Raw genomic sequence first — 20,710 nt, forward strand, 5'->3', positions numbered from 1 at the left:
TGCCGGTTTCCCTTAGTTATAATGGCGGGGCCTGCACCCAAGCTGATGGATGGATCGGCCTCGGGGGGGGGGACATTGTGAGCTCCCTAGAAGGTAAGTATCCTTATTAAATGTCAGCAGCTACAGTGTTTGTAGCTGTTGACTTTTCAAAAAACTTTTTTGAGGGTGGAACTCTGCTTTAAAGGAGAAGTCCAGCCTGAGCTTGTTTGTCTGGGCTTTTCCTATGGGTCACAGGAGTGCATATCGTTTTGCACTCCTGTGACCCGTTTTAAGCAGAGAATGGCCCGAAGTCCACTCTCTGCTGATGACACTGTAATCAGTCCAGTCTGGATCCACAAGGTGCCTGGACTGATGGACATCTCAGGCTCTGTCAGGGGATCTAATTGACGAGACCGTGTGGACTGTACAGAGGAGACCAGAAACACATGTAAGTGAAAAAATAATGGTGTTTTTTAAACAAGTGACAAGTAAAAGGAATATAAACAGTGCAAAACCAACACAACAAACCCACTACAAACAACAATATATATAAGTAAATGGAGATACCGGAATCGTAAACAAAGCCAGGCCAAGGCCATACACAGGGAGGTCAGCAGATGGGCAAGGACGGGAAACCAGCAGGACAGGGAGAGGATGGATGGTTAGGCTGCAGGGAAGGGATCCAAGGGAATCAGGAGGGACAAGAACAGGATGGGCTTGGGATAGGGATCGGATTGGATCAGAGCAGAGCAGGACAGGACAGAAACAGGTTCACAATCGGGATACAGGCAGCAAGGTCAGGGCGCAGGGAGAAAGATACCAAGGCAAGCCTATGAGGGCTTGCCGGGTATTTATAAGGCTGTAGTAATTGACCCTATGTTACAGCTGAGCGCAGAGGGTGCTGTTTGCTCCACACTGCTGGAGTGCACTCACTGGTGGACACCGGTACTACGGCCCAAGGGTGCAGCAGTCCCACCAGCAGGAGAGACCTCTTACTGCAGGTCCCAGGTGTTGGAAGACACCCGCTGGTGGACACTGGTACTGCGATCCAAGAGACCGATAGCGCCACCAATGGGTAAACCCTCTCATGACAGTGCCCCCCCCCCCCCAAGGAGCGGCCTCCGGACGCTCCAACAAGGTGCAGTTGTCCAAAGTTCATGGCCTCCAACCGAACAGATGAGGGCACATCAGGCTGGGCATCGGGTACATCAAACTGGACAGTGGGTACATCTGAGAAGACAGTGGGTACATCTGAGAAGACAGTGGGCACATCCGAGAAGACAGCAGGCACATCCGAGAAGACAGCGGGCACATCCGAGAAGACAGCGGGCAGGAATACACCGAGCTGGGCAGCGGGCACTTCGAGCTGGGCAGCGGGCACAGGCACTTCAAGCTGGGCAGCAGGCACATCAGGCTGGGCAGCAGGCACAGGCACTTCGAGCTTGGCAGCTGGCACATCAGTCTGGGAAGCTGGCACATCAGTCTGGGAAGCTGGCACATCAGTCTGGGAAGCTGGCACTGAGACATCAGGCTGGAAGGCAGGCACTGGGACAATAGGCTGGAAAGCAGGCACATCAGACTGGGAAGCTGGCACATCAGACTGGGAAGCTGGCACATCAGACTGGGAAGCTGGCACATCAGACTGGGAAGCTGGCACATCAAACTGGGAAGCTGGCACATCAAACTGGAAGGCAGGTACATCAGGCTGGTAGGCAGGCATCGAGGCATCAGGCTGGAAGGCAAGCTTCGAGACATCAGGCTGGGAGGCAGGCATCGAGACATCAGACTGGAAGGCAGGCATCGAGACATCAGACTGGAAAGCGGGCACCGAGACTTCAGGCTGGAAGGCAGGCATCAGGACAGACTGGACAGCGGGCACATCAGACTGTGAGGCAAAGGCATCAAGCTGGGAGGCAGGCGTCGAGACATCAGGCTGGAAGGCAGGCATCAGGACATCAGACTGGGAGGCAGGCATCGAGACATCGGGCTGGAAGGCAGGCACCGAGACATCGGGCTGGAAGGCAGGCACCGAGACATCGGGCTGGAAGGCAGGCACCGAGACATCGGGCTGGAAGGCAGGCACCGAGACATCGGGCTGGAAGGCAGGCACCGAGACATCGGGCTGGAAGGCAGGCACCGAGACATCGGGCTGGAAGGCAGGCACCGAGACATCTGGCTGGAAGGCAGGCACCGAGACATCTGGCTGGAAAGCAGGAGCAGGTTGGGTTACTGGCAAGATGGTGTGGGTCGGGAGGAATTTTTGTTTCTTTTTTGGTTTAGCCCGTGCAGTTTTGTATGTAGGTGCAGGGCTGTAAGAAAAGAAAGTAGCTGGATCGAAGGAAGACCAAGGAACTGTAGCTAGAGAAGGGTTTTGTGGGACTGTTACAGGTGGAGGAGAAGAGACAGGTGGATTGAAGGCAGGATAGGTGCGACACTTGGAGACTGGGTGGTAGTATTTGGTAGGGGGCTGATTAAACTGGGCTGTAGCTGAGGTTGCCATAGGCGACGGGGAGATAGATTTTTGGGAAGGCAGATGATTAATGGCAGGGTTGGAATATTGTGGCTTAGCTAAAGACAGGAGATCTGACCATGCCTGCAACACAGGTTGAACAAACGCTGATTCACACACAGCCTGACTAATCAAGGATTGCACCGACTGGATGCAATTAGACAACACTTGCTGTGAACAGGAGGAATAATGTTCCATAAAATAGGCTGGATCATCCTCTAACAACCAAACCAGGGATTCAACTTGGCCATAATTGAAGGGGGGCGAAAAATCATCACTTCCCTCGGGAATACAGGACAGGGCTGGTTTTGCACATAACTGGATCAGGGGCTGAACATCTTCAAAAGACATATACCCAAGATCCACTAGGGAATGAGCTGATCGGATAGTTTCCATCAGCTGGTCACTAGTCCACCCTTTTAAAATCTGGCGACAATATTCACCATCCTCTTCTGCTAGCAGAGAATAATAAATGATTTCATTGAAATCCATATTAGCAGACCCGACAAACCAGGATGGTTTCCTCAATGCAGCCACGTCTGGTCAGGGATGGCCTTGGTATACTGTCAGGGGATCTAATTGACCAGACCATGTGGACTGCACAGAGGAGACCAGAAACACATGTAAGTGAAAAAATAATGGTGTTTATTAAACAAGTGACAAGTAAAAGGAATATAAACAGTGCAAACCAACACAACAAACGCACTACAAACAACAATATATATAAGTAAATGGAGATACCGGAATTGTAAACAAAGCCAGGCCAAGGTCATACACAGGGAGGTCAGCAGATGGGCAAGGACGGGAAACCAGCAGGACAGGGAGAGGATGGATGGTTAGGCTGCAGGGAAGGGATCCAAGGGAATCAGGAGGGACAAGAACAGGATGGGCTTAGGATCGGATCAGAGCAGAGCAGGACAGGACAGGACAAACAGGTTCACAATCAGGATACAGGCAGCAAGGTCAGGGCGCAGGGAGAAAGATACCAAGGCAAGCCTATGAGGGCTTGCCGGGTATTTATAAGGCTGTAGTAATTGATCCTATGTTACAGCTGAGCGCAGAGGGTGCTGAGTGCACCCGCTGGTGGACACAGGTACTACGGCCCAAGGGTGCAGCAGTGCCACCAGCAGGAGAGACCTCTTACTGCAGGTCCCAGGTGTTGGAAGACACCCGCTGGTGGACACTGGTACTGCGATCCAAGAGACTGATAGCGCCACCAATGGGTAAACCCTCTCATGACAGGTTCTCAGCGAGCTGCTAAGAGCCTGAGACGGCCGCTCCCCCCCGCCCCTCCACTGCGCATTACTCCAGTGAGTGCGGAGGGGGGGCAGAGCAGAGAGCCACTGACTGACAGAAGCTCTCTGCTCAGGGAGCTGTGAAAACCGAGCCATCAGCAATGTTTGATCGCTCAGTTCTCAGTGAAGAAGCGCCGGGCGACAGATGCAGCATCAGACCAATGCTGCATCCACCTAGGTAAGTATAAATGGGGCATAAAAAAAAAAACATACTTTTTTTTTTAAGGATTACACATATTTGCTTATGGTTTTTCCCCTTGGGTACAGGCTGCATTTACATGATACCTGCCTCCAGAGTATTAGATCCCTCTGTCTCCTTCTCCTCTTTCTAACCTCCTTACCTTCTATACCCTATCCCCTACTCCTTTTTTTCCTTTTTTTTTTTTTTTACACCTCCCTCCTTTTCATTACCCCCTAACCTTCTCCCCCAAACTAATTTCTTGCTGGGGTTTCTAAGTTCGATCCTCTCTTGAAGCCTTATCTGATGAAAACCCTTCTCATTCCCATCTGAACGTTAAAGGCTTAAATATACCAGAAAAGCGCTCTCAAGTCCTGACATTAATGTATAGCCTTGAAGCAGACATAATCATTATGTTGCACAGGTAGGTTTCTTTCGAAATATAACACAGCCTTTTAATCTGGAATACTTATACTTAGTGGTGGTGCACTGAAAATTTGGCACTGAAACTTATCGGCCGAAAACTGTGTGCATCCTGCCGAAAGAAGAAAAATGCTGATAATGGTTTGTGCCCTGCAGTCTGAGATCAGGAGGTTGTCTAAGCTAGTTTGTTCTGTTGAGCTGCCCTGCAAAAAGCCACCTCTTCCTCAGAGACTGTGTGGACAACTGTTGGGTCTGGAAGAGTAAGGCCAGTGGACCATTAACATGTAGCTTTTGGTGTGATACTGGATAACCCCTATAGTGTTTTTTCTGAACTAGAATCAGATACAAAGACTGCAAACATAGCTACTTGTGAGATTGACAAGCCTTCTCTGCACAGGAACGGTCCTGATGATAAAAAAAAAAAAATCAGTTCCAAAAGTAACTGTTTTATCTGAGGTTGCAAACTAGGCAGGTGTTGTGGATAAGGCTCCTAAAAGGAGGTCATCTTCTTGTTGGTGATTAAATTGTAAGAGGTGTTGCTTTAGGCAATCACGTGGAAGTGTCAAAGGAAGTTAGGTATTTGCCCGGTGCTACTGTTAGAAGAGATAAAAGGCGCATTTTAAGAATTGTCAAAAAAGCTAGTGAAGAGTGTAATGTTGATGTTGTTGTGTGCCTTGGCAAAAATGACTTGTCCCAGAATGATGTGCATTCTGTGCAGAAGTATTACCAGAATTTGGGCCAGGATCTTCAACAGTTAGGGTTTACTGTTACATTTTCAGAGGTCTTACCTGTGCACAATGGACAAAACAAGAAAGTACTTCGTATTGCAGAGTTCAATGTTTGTTCAAAGGATTGGTGCAAAGCTGAAGGTTTTGGTTATGTTAGTGATGATGCTATCAGGTGGTCTGGCACTGAGCTGTACAAGAGAGATGGTCTGCATCCCTCACACAAGGGCGCTGAGCTTCTTAATATGGAATTTGAGAGTTTTTTGAACATGCATTTGTCTTTGGTTTAATATTAAATCAAGAACTGAAAAATCATATAAAAAAACAAAAGTTTTAGATTTTAAAAGGACCAATTTTGCTCAAATGGGGACATTTCAAAAAAATGAACTGAAAGGTTGGAGTAAAATCACAGGAGTAAGTAATCAGTAGGCACAATTAAAGTCCACCATCCTGGAGGCAACTGGATTGTATGGCAGGCTAGTTAGTAACAATAAACAAAAGAAAAAAACAATATGGTTCACTAAAGAGGTAAGTAGGATAGTAAAGGGAAAAAAATAGCATATAGAAGATTCAAGGATATAGGAGGTATAGCTGACAGAGAGGAGAATAAAAATAGACAAAAGGAGGCCAAACACATTATCAGTGCTGCCAAAGCACAGAAAGAGGAGGAAATTGCTAAGTCTATTAAGAATGGAGATAAAACATTTTTTTAGGTACATTAGTGGTAAAAGGAAAAAAAATACAATGGGATTACTAAAATGAGAACTGGGCACAATACATATGTTGAGGGAGACCAGGATGTAGCAAACCATTTAAACAATTACTTCTGTTCAGTCTACTCTGAAATAAATTGCATTAACGATAACAAGTTGGAGAATCATATTGGTTCTAGTAATGGCGGTTCATTTCTAGGATTTCTGGAGACAGAGGTAGAAGAGGAACTGGCTCGATTAGAGCTTAATAAAGCAACAGGCCCTGATGGAATTCATCCCATCAATCTCTTCTAACAGGATAAGTTCCCCATGATTGGCGGACAGCTAATAGTGTACCAATCCACAAGAAGGGCAGCAAGGTAGAAGCTGGCAATTACAGGCCATACATCAATTGTAGTCAAGTTAATGGAATCACTTCTGAAAAGAAGGATCAATGATCACCTAAAAATACATAGCCTGCTGGACCCAAAGCATCAAGGCCTTACTGAGGGCAGATCATGTCAGACTAATCTGATTTAATTTTTTTATTATATTACCAGTGTTTTGGATCATGGTGGTGCTGTGGACATAGCATATCTTGATTTCAGCAAGGCATTTGATACAGTTCCACATAATGATCTAATACAAAAGTTTTACAAGCTAGGAATTAACCCTTGGGTGGTTCAGTGGATATACAGTTGGCTAAAGGCTAGATACCAGAGTGTGGTTATAAATTGGGTTCACTCAGAACAGAGACCAGTCACTAGTGGTGTACCACAAGGCTATGTACTGGGTCTGTTTTTTTTTTTAACCTATATGTAAGTGATATAACTAAAAGTGTGTCTTTTTGCTGATGACACAAAGGTGTGTAATAGGGTTGATATCCCTGGAGGTGTCTGTAACATGCAACATGATTTGACATTGCTGGAAGATTGGTCAAAGCAGTGGAGACTGCAGTTCAATATTTCTAAATGTAAAATAATGCACCTAGGGAAAAAGGATCCCCTGAGAGAGTACAATATTGGCGGTACAGTGTTAGCCAGCATTACAGAAGAAAAAGATTTGGGGGTATTTATTTCAGATTATTGTAAAATGAGCAAACAGTGGGAACCAGGCAGTAGGAAAAGTGAATAGAATTCTAGGATGCATCACTAGAGGGATCACCAGCAGGAGGAAGGAGGTCCTGATTCCCTTATATAAATCTTTAGTAAGACCTAATTTAGAATACTGTGTTCAATTCTGGAGACCTCACATACAAAAAGATATTGAATAGATAGAACGAGTCCAGAGACGGGTAACAAAAATGGTGAAAGGTTTGGGGGATAAAAAATATCGAGAGCAGCTTCAGGAACTTAACTACTTAAGGACCGAGCCTCTTTCTGAGATTTGGTGTTTACAAGTTAAAAACAGGTTTTTTTTTGCTAGAAAATTACTTAGAACCCCCAAACATTTATACATTTTTTTTCTAACACCCTAGAGAATAAAATGGTGGTCGTTGCAATACTTTCTGTCACACTGTATTTGCGCAGCGGTCTTACAAGCGCACTTTTTTTGGAAAAAATACATTTTTTTTAATTAAAAAATAAGACAACAGTAAAGTTAGCCCAATTTTTTTTATATTGTGAAAGATAATGTTATGCCGAGTAAATTGATACCCAACATGTCACGCTTCAAAGTTGTGCCCGCTCGTGGAATGGCGACAAACTTTTACCCTTAAAAATCTCCATAGGCGACGTTTAAAAAATTCTACAGGTTGCATGTTTTGAGTTACAGAGGAGGTCTAGGACGAGAATTATTGCTCTTGCTCTAACGATTACGGCGATACCTCACATGTGTGGTTTGAACACCGTTTTCATATGCGGGCGCTGCTCACATATGCGTTCTCTTCTGCGTGCGAGCTTGTTAGGATGGGGTGTGTTTAAAAAATGTTTTTTTGCTTATTTATTTTACCTTTTATTTTTCATTTTTACACTGTTCCTTTAAAAAAAAAAAAAAAATGGGTCACTTTTATTCCTATTACATCCCTTGTAATAGAAATAATGCATAGGTAACATGATACGAAATGATGGGTGTTAGGTGAGATACAATAATGTCCCAGTATATAACTATGAATCGAACAAACATAGGCTGGATATAAATATTGGACTGGTGTGGGAATCTTCTCCTCTGTATATAATAGGTTATACGGTCATGAAATGGAAATAGATGGAATACGCTTACCGATAGGAGTGGATTCGGATGTCGGTGACACCGAATCAAGCAGGCTCTGAGATTCTTGATGGATGGTGGTTGGTCTTAGAAACCCCGGATCTTAAGGGGGATCTATCTTCTATGGTCCACGTCATGACTGTCGATTCAAAAGACCAAGGGGGGATCACCGCCACGGGAAAGTCTCCAGAGCATGGGTGGTTCCCAAAAAGATAGATAAAATGCCAATAGTGCAGATCAAATGACGTATTTTATTGGATATCACCAATAATCGACAAACAATATAAAAAGCGTGATAAAACAATAAAATCAAGTGTAGGGAAGAGTAAGGCTCGCCCGATGCGTTTCGTCCACATGGACTTCAACAGGGGCATCCATGGCCACCATTACTGATGTGTTTTCCACCATTTGCTATCATCATTAGCGCTGCATTTCACATTTATTTCTGTTTATATTATTGGTCATATTTTATGTAGCTGCTTTTTTATATTGGGTTAGCGCAGTGTTATTTGCATTTTCGTTGAGAAATAAAGCATGACAGGACCTCTTAAATATGAGATCTGGGGTCAAAAAGAGCTCAGTTCTCATATTTACACTAAAATGCAATAAAAAAATAAAATAATTGAATGTCATTTTAAAAAAAAAATGTCCCTTTAAGAGCATTAGGCAGAAGTGACGTTTTGACGTCGCATCGGCCCTGCAATGATATGGAGACGGGTGGGGGCCATCTTCCCCTCACTCGTCTCCATGACAGGCTAGGGGGGCACTGGAGAGCGGCGGGGGGGTGGCCCTCTCCCACCGCCGATAAAAGTGATCTTGCGGCGAATCCGCCGCAGAGACCACTTTTATCTTGAAGCGGACTGCCCCCTCTTAAAGAGGATAGCGGGGTTATGGTAACTAGCTGCTACCACGACAGTGGTATTCCTCTTCAAGTTAGCAACGTAAAACAATGGCGGGCGGTCTGGAAGTGGTTAATATGTACAGTCTGGAGGAAAGAAGGGAAGGGTAGACATGATTGAAACCTTTAAATACATCAGGGGGGTGAATAAGGTTCAGAAAGGCGGTCTTTTCAATATGAAACCAAAATCAAGAACACAGGGACATGACCTCAAACTAACTGGAGGAACGTTCAAAACCAATCTTAGAAAGTATTATTTTACTGAAAGGGTGGTTGATGACTGGAATAAACTACCAACAGAGGTAGTGAGACAGTCAACAGTAAACTGATTCAAACATGCTTGGGATAAAAATAAATCTATAGTCAGACAACGAGGTTAATGGAAAAAACAAAAAAAGAACACCGCCCCCCCCCCCCCCCAAAAAAAAAATCCCAAATCGAAAAAAAAAAATGGGCAGACTCGATGGACTACTCAGTCTTTTTCTGCCTTCACTTTCCTATGTTTCTACCATTAGAAGTAAGATAGAAATAATTGCAATTCAATATAGAAATTATTTTAAATTTTGACAATAGATATACTTTCATGCAGTTCAATAAGTAATTCAACTTTCATGAGCCTGGATATCTCACCAGGGGGTAGCCATATCCATAGTGTATTATTTTGTAGCTCATTGCTCTGATTTCTGGAACCCCACCCACATCCTGTGCCACATTAGACAATATAATGAAAACCTGTCTATTGTCTTCTCACAGACATTCCTCACAAAGACCTGGTGGGGGAAACTTTCAGTGGACAATGGCTTCATCCAGCTTTTGCTGTGTATGTTGCTCTTCCCGCTCATCTACAGCAACCTCATCATCACCTACAGGTCAGTCTGCCATTGTTTCTCACATTATAAATTGAAGTAGTTTATGGAATCTGGAGTATTCTGCCATCAAAATGTCTGGTCTATGGAAGACCAGGCTGTATGAATATGGGTGGGTGGCAGGGGCGGACTGACCATTCGGGCACTCGTTCACTGCCCGAGGGCCCCATGCCACTAAGGGGCCCCATCAGGGTTGCCAGCCTCAATAAAAACAGGGACAGTATGTAAAAATCTGTTTTTTTTTTTTTTAAATCCCAAGATTATAGTTGCCCCACCTCTCCAGTGCCTTTTCAGTGTGTGTATGTGTATTCTGTGTGTGTATACTGTGTGGGTATATTATGTGTCTGTATACTGTGTGTGGCCCCATAATCTATTGCCTTGGGGCCCCATAATCTCCTATTGTCCGGGGGCCCCATAATCTTCTCCTATTGCCCGGGGACCCATAATCTCCTATTGCCTGGGGGCCCCATGAGTTGTCAGTCCGCCCCTGGTGGGTGGTTAACAATGACAGATGTCTCTGGTACTTGGGCCCCAAGACATTGAAGACAGCATCCATTTCTACAGTAATACTATCCTTTAATTGACTTACTGGTAAGGATGACAATTGGTAGTATTCCTACATATTTTACTTTTCGGCTGTTTCTCTAATTCTTGCAATGAAGCCAAGGAAATCAACCCAGTAGTATATTAATGTGCTTTTTCCAAACATGAATGTTGCATATACAAACTACTTACAGTTACAGGCAAACTGTACAAGACATACAAAGAGCTGCAAACATGCACACATACACATGCTGTGCATTCTTTCCTATCCAATGTAATAATCTGTCTGCAATAGAAATAGAAGCCAAGTGCCTAGTGAGTTACAGCTAGTCCACGAGACCCTTCGTGAACAGGACTTTGGGCATTAAAGCAGATTCTTGATCTTGATCAGATTCTTGATCTTGGCAGTCTTTCTTGTAATGGAACTTTAGTGTTGCCCCATGGTGAAGTTCTCCTTCAGCTTGTGGAACTTAGTAGACAATCCTACATGGGTTACAACCCTTTCAGCTTGGGTTCTACATCAATTTCTATGAGGGAACAAACTCTAGATGAAAGTACAGTATCATAAATGTAACTATACTAAAGTCAAAGTAGTGTTGATTCTTTTTTGACGCAGCTGCTTGATCAAAAGTTCCTCTAAACCAGTGTTCTTCCAGAGGTTGTTAGGGGTTCCTTGAGCAATGAGCAATTTCCGTCTCTCAGATAAGTTCCCACTGACACAATTGATCTTTTTGGCTTCTTGTAAGGGGGTATATCTTCCAAATGACCACAAGTGTAAGGAGCATTCTTCCCACTGACCATCTCACTAATGTATCATGAGTTGTAGTTCTAGTCATTTCTAGTAGGTGTTCCCTGAGACAGGAAAGTTATTTCAAGGGTTCTTTGTGTTGAAGAGGTTGAGAAAGCCTGCTCTAAACAATGGTAGCACCTGAAAATGTGAAAATTTGCCTTGCAAAAGTATTCACCCCCTTGGCTTTTTACCTATTTTGTTACATTACAGCCTTTAGTTCAATGTTCTAATAGTCTAAGTTGGTGAAGTAAAATTAGAAAAATATATACATAAAACTATTTTTCAGAAATAAAAAACATGATAATTGGCATGTGTATATGTATTCACCCCCTTTTGTTATAAAGCCCATAAAAAGCTCTGATGCAACCAATTACCTTCAGAAGTCACATAATCAGTGAAATGATGTCCACCTGTGTGCAATCTAAGTGTCACATGATCTGTCATTACATATACACACCTTTGTGAAAGGCCCCAGAGGCTGCAACACCTAAGCAAGAGGCACCACTAACCAAACACTGCTATGAAGACCAAGGAACTCTCCAAACAAGTAAGGGACAATGTTGTTGAGAAGTACAAGTCAGGGTTAGGTTATTAAAAAAATCCAAATCTTTGATGATCCCTAGGAGCACCATCAAATCTATCATAACCAAATGGAAAGAACATGGCACAACAGCAAACCTGCCAAGAGACGGCCGCACACCAAAACTCACGAACCGGGCAAGGAGGGCATTAATCAGAGAGGCAGCACAGAGACTTAAGGTAACCCTGGAGAGACTGCAGAGTTCCACAGTAGAGCCTGGAGTATCTGTACATAGGACGACAATAAGCCGTACGCTCCACAGATTTGGGCTTTATGGCAGAGTGGCCAAAAGAAAACCATTACTTTCAGCAAAAAACAAGATGGCACGTCTTGAGTTTGCGAAAAGGCATGTGGGAGCCCCCCAAATTATATGGAGGAAGGTGCTCTGGTCTGATGAGACGGAAATTGAACTTTTTGGCCATCAAAGAAAACGCTATGTCTGGAGCAAACCCAACACATTACATCACCCAAAGAACACCATCCCCACTGTGAGACATGGTGGTGGCAGCATCATGCTGTGGGGATGTTTTTCAGCAGTCGGGACTGGGAAACTGGTCAGAGTTGAGTGAAAGATGGATGGTGCTAAATACAGGGATATTCTTGAGCAAAACCTGTACCACTCTGTGTGTGATTTGAGGCTAGGACGGAGGTTCACCTTCCAGCAGGACAATGACCCCAAACACACTGCTAAAGCAACACTTGAGTGGTTTAAGGGGAAACATGTAAATGTGTTGGAATGGCCTAGTCCAAGCCCAGACCTCAATCCAATAGAAAATCTGTGGTCAGACTTTTAAGATTGCTGTTCACAAGCGCAAACCATCCAACTTTGAAGGAGCTGGAGCAGTTTTACAAGGAGGAATGGGCAAAAATCCCAGTGGTAGGATGTGGCAAGTTCATAGAGACTTATCCAAAGCGACTTGGAGCTGTGATAGCCGCAAAAGGTGGCTCTACAAAGTATTGACTTTAGGGGGGTGAATAGTTATGCACAATAACCTTTTCTGTTATTTTGTCCTATTTGTTGTTTGCTTCACAATATAAAAAAAAAATCTTCAAAGTTGTGGGCATGTTCTGTAAATTAAATGATGCAAATCCTCAAACAATCCATGTTAATTCCAGGTTGTGAGGCAACAAAACATGTAAAATGCCAAGGGGATGAATACTTTTGCAAGGCACTGTACATTTAGCAATACTTTGTATTTCCCATTGTTTTCCCAAAAGAAACTGAACGATGTCTGGAAATTATGTGGCAAAAAAAAAAATATATATATATATAGTTGTGTGTTTGGACTGTTTTAATTTCCAAAAAACTTTCAGTTTAATACCCTTCAGTCTTTAGTTTTCAATATCTAAACCCTTTCCTTTGCAGTTTTTTGGGCCTAACCCTTTCCCTTGTAAACCAATTCCCCTCCAGCTTTCATTGCCTAAACCCCTCATCCATTGGAGCCCACCCAGTTGTGTGACAATATCGAATGAATATTCGCTATTCTCACACTGATCCTCCTCCCGGCCAATCAGGAAGCGGGTTGATTGGACGCCTAGGTGGAGGAGGGAGGAGACGCACGGCGGAAGCCGGCGTGTTGCAGAGGAGGAGGAGATGCCCACCGCAGTGCTGTCCACCGGAGACCTAAATGGGGTAAGTGCTGGATGACCGACTGTGAGACCCCCAGGTGGGGGGGGGGGGTTGTTGCCGCCCCCCCCAAAAAAAATACCCAGCCACCCCTGTATACTAGAGGGTTTACAACCACTTTAAAATGTATTTTATGATATCTAATGAATACTGAACTGTTCAAAAAGATTGTTGTGTCTTTAATTCTGTTTTAGGCACTGTTGTGCTTTTTTTTTTTTTTTTTTTTTTTTAAATGAGACTTTACAATCGCTTTAACTTACAGTGGCAGACAGTGACTCGATCCAAATGACATCCTGCAGGTCATAGAAAGCTTTCATCAAAAACCTGTGCAGATCTTTGCAAATGAACCACAGATGAGGTTAGAAAATCATAGTGGGTCTAGTTCCAGCAGAATACAGCACATGTGGTGAATGGAGACTAAAGCATGAAGAAGAAGGGTGGGACTAACTACATAGAGCACCCCCTAGCTACAGAGTGAGGAAAGGACAAAATAATTTAAAGACAAACAAAAATGCATGTGTACCAATATGGGCACTGCAGCTGGAAGTTTTGGACTGTAGTTTTACTGATCTCGTTGTTGGTCCAACAAGAGACCAACTACAATGGAAAAGAATGAAGGTCATGATATTGGAAAGGGCTAGTTGCAGTTTAGCAGCCAGGGGAGCTCCCTTGTCCTCTCACATGCCAGGCCTCCTGGATATCACCAGAATGGCCAATCAGTAGTCCGGGCCTGAACCCCAGAATATGGAAGAAGTTACAGATGACGAAATCAATAACATTTCTCGATGTTATGCACTCAGTTCCTATTGCTCTATTTCAGCCAATTCTTGCTTTGCTTTTTTGTAGGAAAGGCTTTACAAACTCGCCCTCTTTCCTTGATGGAAGTCCAAATGAGCGGAGAAATCGGAGTATCCGCAAAGATACCAGAATCAAATCAAAGGGGTAAGGCAAAGAGGAGTGCCTCAAACATTATATTGCAGAATCCTGATTACAGATGGGCCGAACACCCCCCTGTTCGGTTCGCAGCAGAACTCCTGAAACAGGGGAAAAGTTCTGCCCCAAACAGCGAACTCCATTGAAGTCTATAGGAGATGAACATGAGAAATCAAAAGTGCCCATTTTTAAGGCTTATATGCAAGTAATTAGCCATAAAAGGGGTATGGGGGTCTGGGTACTGCCCTGGGGGACATGTCTCAATGCAAAAAATTTTATTAAAAACAATCGTTTTTTCAGGGGTAGTGATTTTAATGATGCTTAAAGTGCAATAAAAAAATTCCTTTAAACATAGTGCCTGGGGGGGTCCCCTTAGTCTGCCTGTAAAGTGGCTTATCTGTAGCATGTATAGAATATGCAGCAGCAAAAATGACATTTCTAAAGAGCAAAAAACAAGTCAAATCACATTTAAATTGACTCATGTTGCAATTTCAAGCACCCGGCTATTTAAAAAAAGAAAGAAAAAAAAAAACAGCGTGGGGTCCCCCTTAAAATCCATACCAGAGCCTTATCCAAGCACACAGCCTGGCAGGTCAGGAAAGAGGGGGGACAAGCAAGCTCCCCCTCCCTCCTGAACCATACCAGGCCACATGCCCTCAACATGGGGGGGGTGGGTGCACCCAAAAAGGGTCCCTTCCCCATGATCCTGGGCTGTGGTTGTGGGGGTCTGCGGGTGGAGGGCTTATCAGAATCAGAAAGCCCCCAGACCCCCCCCCCCCATGAATGAGGATCGGGTACATAGTACTCCTACCCATTCACCACAATATTGTCAAAAAGTAATAAAAACAGACAGTTTTTGACAGTCCCTTTATTAAAAAATACAAAAACCAGTGTCCCCCGATGTAAATCCATCGTCAATCACAACGCCCGCCTCACCACCGTCTCTGAAGGCAAACCGCTGAATGGCTGGCTTGCGTTTGATAGTTCTTTCGTCGGTTTGCCTTCACGGCAAAATCTCTGACTTGTTAAATCATAGGGATGCCATAACATGCACAAACATCTACAAATCATATGATAAAGTCTTACCTTTTCACCTATATTCCCCATGCTACCAGGTTTTCCTGCACCAGCAGGTACTCCAGGCCAGTGGTGGCTCTAATAGGCTTCAAAAGAGGGTGGTCTTGGGGCGCAGAGCACTGTGCCCCAATCCAACCGAGTTTGACAATAGCAAATTCATTTTTGCTGTTTTCACACTAAAGTTTCTCCCCGCCAATCAGGAGGCAGGTCGTGAGACCTGTTTCCAGATTGGCCAAAGCGTCAGGCAATCCTATTGGATGCCTAGCTCTTAGGAGGAACAGAGAGGAGAGACACGGCGGAGGAAGCCGTGGGGGGAGCGGACACCGGAGCCACTGCCTTCACCCGGGGAGAGGAGGAGAGGACACCACAGCCTGCCAGCCCTAGATTGGGTAGGTGCCTGACCACTGGCCGTCCAGGCCGTCTACTGGCCATCCACTCCACATATAACCACTGGCCTGACCACTGGCCGTCCACTCCACATATCTCCACTTAATAGAGTGGGCAGCGCCGACGCTGCGCCGGCCAGATCTACAGAGGAGCCATCGCATTGGATCTGCCTCTTCAAGTACAAAATTTCTACCTGAAAGCGGTGGCCTCAGATCCTGCAAGGCCCGTTTACGGACGCCAGTGTACGGTCAGACACCTTGCCGGATCCTGATCATAAAAACTTCCCTGCTGGCCTTAATTATAACAACCTCTATGCTGGTCTCTTTCATAACCACATTCACACTGGCACCTACCATTATTAAACACCTTCATATCCACCTCCATTATCAAAACCATTAAGATAGCAATCAATTGAGCTGCAAGTCTGAAAAGTACTCGCTAAGTTATTGTTAGACTTGCCAGGCTTCACAAGTTTGTTGTTCAATTGCAGCAAGTCCGCATTGCATGACTCCAGATCAACTTTCTTTGCAAACATTCTACAAGTCTGCTGCAAGTTTTGGTTCAGTTATGTTGTGCAATAGTCATCCAACCACTGGGGGACACTGTAACTTGCAAAGCTCTTGCTGTAAACTCCCCACTGCAACTTTGCTCTTGCTAGAGACTTGCCACGCAAATTTTCTACAAATTGGAAAAGTGTCAACTAGAACTTGTGCTTCAAGTTCTCTGCAGGTGTACAACTTGTCAGTGAAAATGTGCAGCAAGTTTACAGACTTACATTTCAACCCTACTACAAATTTGTGGCATGTTATCCTTGCTATCTGGATTCTTTAAATTTTTGTTTAAAAACCTCTTTAAACAAACAATCATCCATCCCCCCCACTTGCATACTTGGACTCGCCACATCATCACCTGAAGTCTTGTGGAAAGAGCAGTTCTTTGTGTTCTTCTCACGCCTCCAGTACTGAGGATGATTGTTTCTGTATACAGTAGTACCTTGTATTACGAGCATAATCCATTCCAGAAGAATGCTTGTAATCAAAGCGATTTTCCCCATAGGAATCAATGGAAACTCAGATAATTTGTTCCACAGCCACTGCTTGTCTATGCAGTACTGCATGTGGCCAGAGGTGGGGGGGGGGCGCCAGAAACACTCGGAAACACTTGGAGACACTCGGGAACGTCTCCGAGCGGCTCCGAAGGTCTCTGAGCATCACGGGCGCCCCCGCACCTCTGGCCAAATGCGGTACTGCACACCCCAGAGGCTTGAATCCTGCTCGTCTTGCAAGACAACGCTGGCAAACTGAGTCAGGATTTTTTTTGAAAAAAAGCTTGTATTGCGAAATGCTCGAAAAACTGCGTTACTCGCAATCCAAGGTTCCACTGTATTAGTAATGACTGGACTCTGCTAACAGACTGTTCTTATTTCTCCTACAGACTTAAACCGTACAGCTGTCTCTGGAAGCTTCAAGCTTTCTTCACTGCTCCAAATGTGAAATTCTATTATAACGTTGTGTCATATGTTGGATTTTTGTGGCTTTTTGCATATGTTCTGACAACTGACTTCCAGACCTATCCATCCTGGAGGGAATATCTATTGTACGTTTGGGTCTTCTCCATCTTTACCGAGGAGCTACGTCAGGTATCGTTAGTCATATTGTTATGATAATTATATTGGATTTATATAACCCCAACAGTTCGTGCAGCTCTTTACATAGACAGCACAGTTTCAGTACAATTCAGAACATGAGGACAAAGCTGGCCATACATGGCCCTTTTTTTTTTTTTTTCGTTCAACCAGCGAGATGAATTCAAAAAACGGAACCAATTCCCCCATCCACCTCGAGAGACCAAGGGAGTAGAATTTTTTGAGGAGGAGCAAATGGTCAACGATATCAAAAAGCAGCAGGAAGGTCTCATAGTATGGTTACTAAGTAGTAGCCATTGGTTGCAGCAGTTATTAAGTCAAGAAAATTGTTATCAGTGAGGTAGCAGTTCAGACTAGGCATTCTAGAAGTTTGGAGAAAAGAGATGGGTCTAAGGCTCAATTCACACTAATGTATTTTTTTATGCATTTTGCAGAAATGCAGGGAAATTTTTTTAACATGGGTTCCTATGAAACATGTTCACATCAATGCATTTTTGTGCCTCTGCATTTTTGGAAAGGGTCGGGGACTTTTTTTTCCCGCAAAATGCAGCGTTTTGCATCTAATAGAATTCAATGGATCCGCATCCAAAATTCAAGTACCGCGATTTTGCCGCAATTTTTGTTTTGCGTTTTTTTTTTTTACACTGTATGTAGCTGGTTGCTAAGGAGGGGGCCGGAAAGCCGGCCGCCGCATCCTTAACAACTGATGAGTTATCAGTTGTCAGCGGGCTTCCCGCTGAATGTAATAAAAAAGAATTGCCGGCTAAAAAAAAAAATTGAGAGAAAAAACAGCGTGGGGTTCCCCCCCAGGTCCATACCGGGCCCTTGGGTCTAGTATGGATTCGGAGGGGACCCCCATGACAATATTTTAAAAAAAATGGCGTGGGGGTCCCCCCAAAATCCATACCAGACCCTTATCCGAGCATGCAGCCCAACAGGTCAGGAAAGGGAGGGGGCGAGCGAGCGCCCCCCCTCCTGAACCATACCAGGCCGCATGCCCTCAACATGGGGGGATGGGTGCTTAGGGGCAGGGGGGGTCTGCGCCCCCCTCCCAAAGCACCTTGCCCCCATGTTGATGGGGACAAGGGCCTCTACCCGACAACCCTTGCCCAGTGGTTTCAGGGTCTGCGGGCAGGGCGCTTATCGGAACCTGGAAGCCCCCTTTAACAGCCCCCAGATCCTGCCCCCCCATGTGAATTAGTATAGGATACATTGTACCCCTACCCAGTCACTAAAAAAAAAGGAAAGTGTAGTGTTAAAAAATACAGTAGACAGTTTTTGACGTCTTTTATTAAAAATCTTCTTCTTCTCCGCTTCTTCCTCCGGTCTTCCTCCATCTTCTCCCACATCTTCATCCTCCAGTCTTCTCCTTCTCCCCCTGCTTCTTCTTCCACTCTTCTTCTGTCTTCTTTGTGCGGTTTTCTTCTTCCTCTGCCGCCGCTCCAGCCGGCGACCCTCCTCCGATTCTGCATCCCACTTATCTGTTGGCGCCGATGTCCTGCATATCTTAAATAATGATGGGGGCGTGGCAATCGGATTACATAATTCGGAGGCCACACCCCCTTGTGACGTCATGGACCCATCATGCCCTGGGCGGTGATGTCACAAGGGGGTGCAATTTACCCCATAATCATTCACATGGGGAGGGCGGGATCTGGGAGCCCCCTTGTCAAAGGGGGCTTCCAGATTCCGATAAGCCCCCTGCCCGCAGACCCCGACAACCACTGGGCAAGGGTTGTCGGGAAGAGCCCCTTGTCCCCATCAACAGAGAGCCCCCCCTGCCCTATAGCACCCATCCCCCATGTTGAGGGCATGTGGCCTGGTATGGTTCGGGGGGGGGGCGCTCGCTCGTCCCCTCCCTTTCCTGACCTGCTGGGCTGCATGCTCGGATAAGGGTCTGGTATAGATTTTGGGGGGACCCCCACGCCATTATTTTTTATTTTGGTGTGTGGGGGTCCCCTCTAAATCCATACTAGACCCAAGGACCTGGTGTGGACTTGGGGGTGACCCCACGCTGTTTTTATCACGATTTTTTTTAGCTGGCTTTTTTTTTTTTACATTGAGCGGGAAGCCAGCTGACAGCCGATGACTCATCGGTTGTTAATCGGTTCACGGCCCCCTCCTTAGCCACCAGCTATATACAGTGTAAAAAAAAGAAAAAAAAAAACGGAAAACGCAAATCGCATCAAAATCGCGGTAAAAAATGCAGTACTTTCGTTTTGGATGCGGGTCCATTGAATTCTATTACATGCAAAACGTTGCATTTCTCTCTTTCCAAAAATGCAGAGGCACAAAAATACATTGATGTGAACATGTTCCATAGGAACCCATGTAAAAAAATTTCCCTGCATTTCTGCAAAATGCAAAATGCATCAAAAGTGTGTGAATCCAGCCTTCAGGTGTTTAGATTGGTGGGGTCCACTGAGGATTTTTAAGTTTGTGGTGACCAGTGCATGTTTAAGAGAGGAAGTGGAAGATATCAGTTAGGGGGCATCAGAGAAGAGTTTAGCAATTTCCTCTCTGTAATAACCTGGTCAGAAGGAGAACGTGTTGAATTTGGTGGTAGACATGGGATTTTAAGTGGGGTAGATAATTTGACATATTTACCTCCTTAAACATGGTCACTGTTTACATGTGGTTACAGCTGTGTCTGTGAAAGTTCTGTTGGGTCCACCTGCACTCTCCATGATCATGGCTTACTTTTGGTGATTTCATTTTGCAAAAATTATTTTATTTTCTATGTGATCAATAAAAAAAAGTATCAAAACTAAAAAAAAAAAAAATGACTTTTACCAGAGCTAGTTTTAAAACACTTTATTATATAATTCATCCCATTTATAGAGAGACTAATATTATGATTCTGGTACTAGGGATAAAATAGTTATTTAGAAATCAAAAAAGGTGTTTTTTTTATTTTTTTATTTTGTACCTTAAAGTGATTGTAAACTCTTGGTTTAAAAAATAAAATAATAAGCGTGTTATACTTACCTGCTCTGTGCAGTGGATTTGCACAGAGCAGCCTGGATCCCCCTCTTCTCAGGTCCCTCTGCGCTGCTCCTGGCAGGGTTTTACTTCCTCTTTTTTTCCCCTAGTAAGCTTCGCATATTAGCCCATTATGTGCCACTTACCTACAAACAAAGCCCGCGATGTCCCTGCTAGTGACTGCATCCATCTTCACCCCTCGTCCCTTCCGGGGCCATGGGCTCCGGTTCTGTGACTGGCTGGAGTCGCGTGATGTCACTCCCGCACATGTGCGTGGGAGCCGCCATTCACGGCATGAGCCCCTTAGAAACGGCATGACCGTGCCCTTTCTTCAGTGCGCATGCGCCGATGACGTCGAGGCAAGTGTATATGG

At 44.8% G+C, this 20,710-nt stretch overlaps 1 protein-coding gene across 1 annotated transcript in view; it reads left to right on the plus strand.

Moving 5' to 3' along the window:
* The window catches only part of LOC141126762 (transient receptor potential cation channel subfamily M member 2-like), a 216,994-nt gene that overhangs the window by 59,158 nt on the left and 137,126 nt on the right, over positions 1–20,710 (plus strand). The window contains exons 15-17 of the mRNA XM_073612743.1: positions 9,661–9,776; positions 14,160–14,255; positions 17,145–17,349. Coding sequence (XP_073468844.1) covers positions 9,661–9,776; positions 14,160–14,255; positions 17,145–17,349 — 417 coding nt within the window. The remainder of the gene's footprint in view (positions 1–9,660; positions 9,777–14,159; positions 14,256–17,144; positions 17,350–20,710) is intronic.

The sequence above is a fragment of the Aquarana catesbeiana genome, linkage group LG02, assembly GCF_042186555.1.
Source record: "Aquarana catesbeiana isolate 2022-GZ linkage group LG02, ASM4218655v1, whole genome shotgun sequence".
In the NCBI taxonomy this organism is placed as follows: Eukaryota; Metazoa; Chordata; class Amphibia; order Anura; family Ranidae; genus Aquarana; species Aquarana catesbeiana.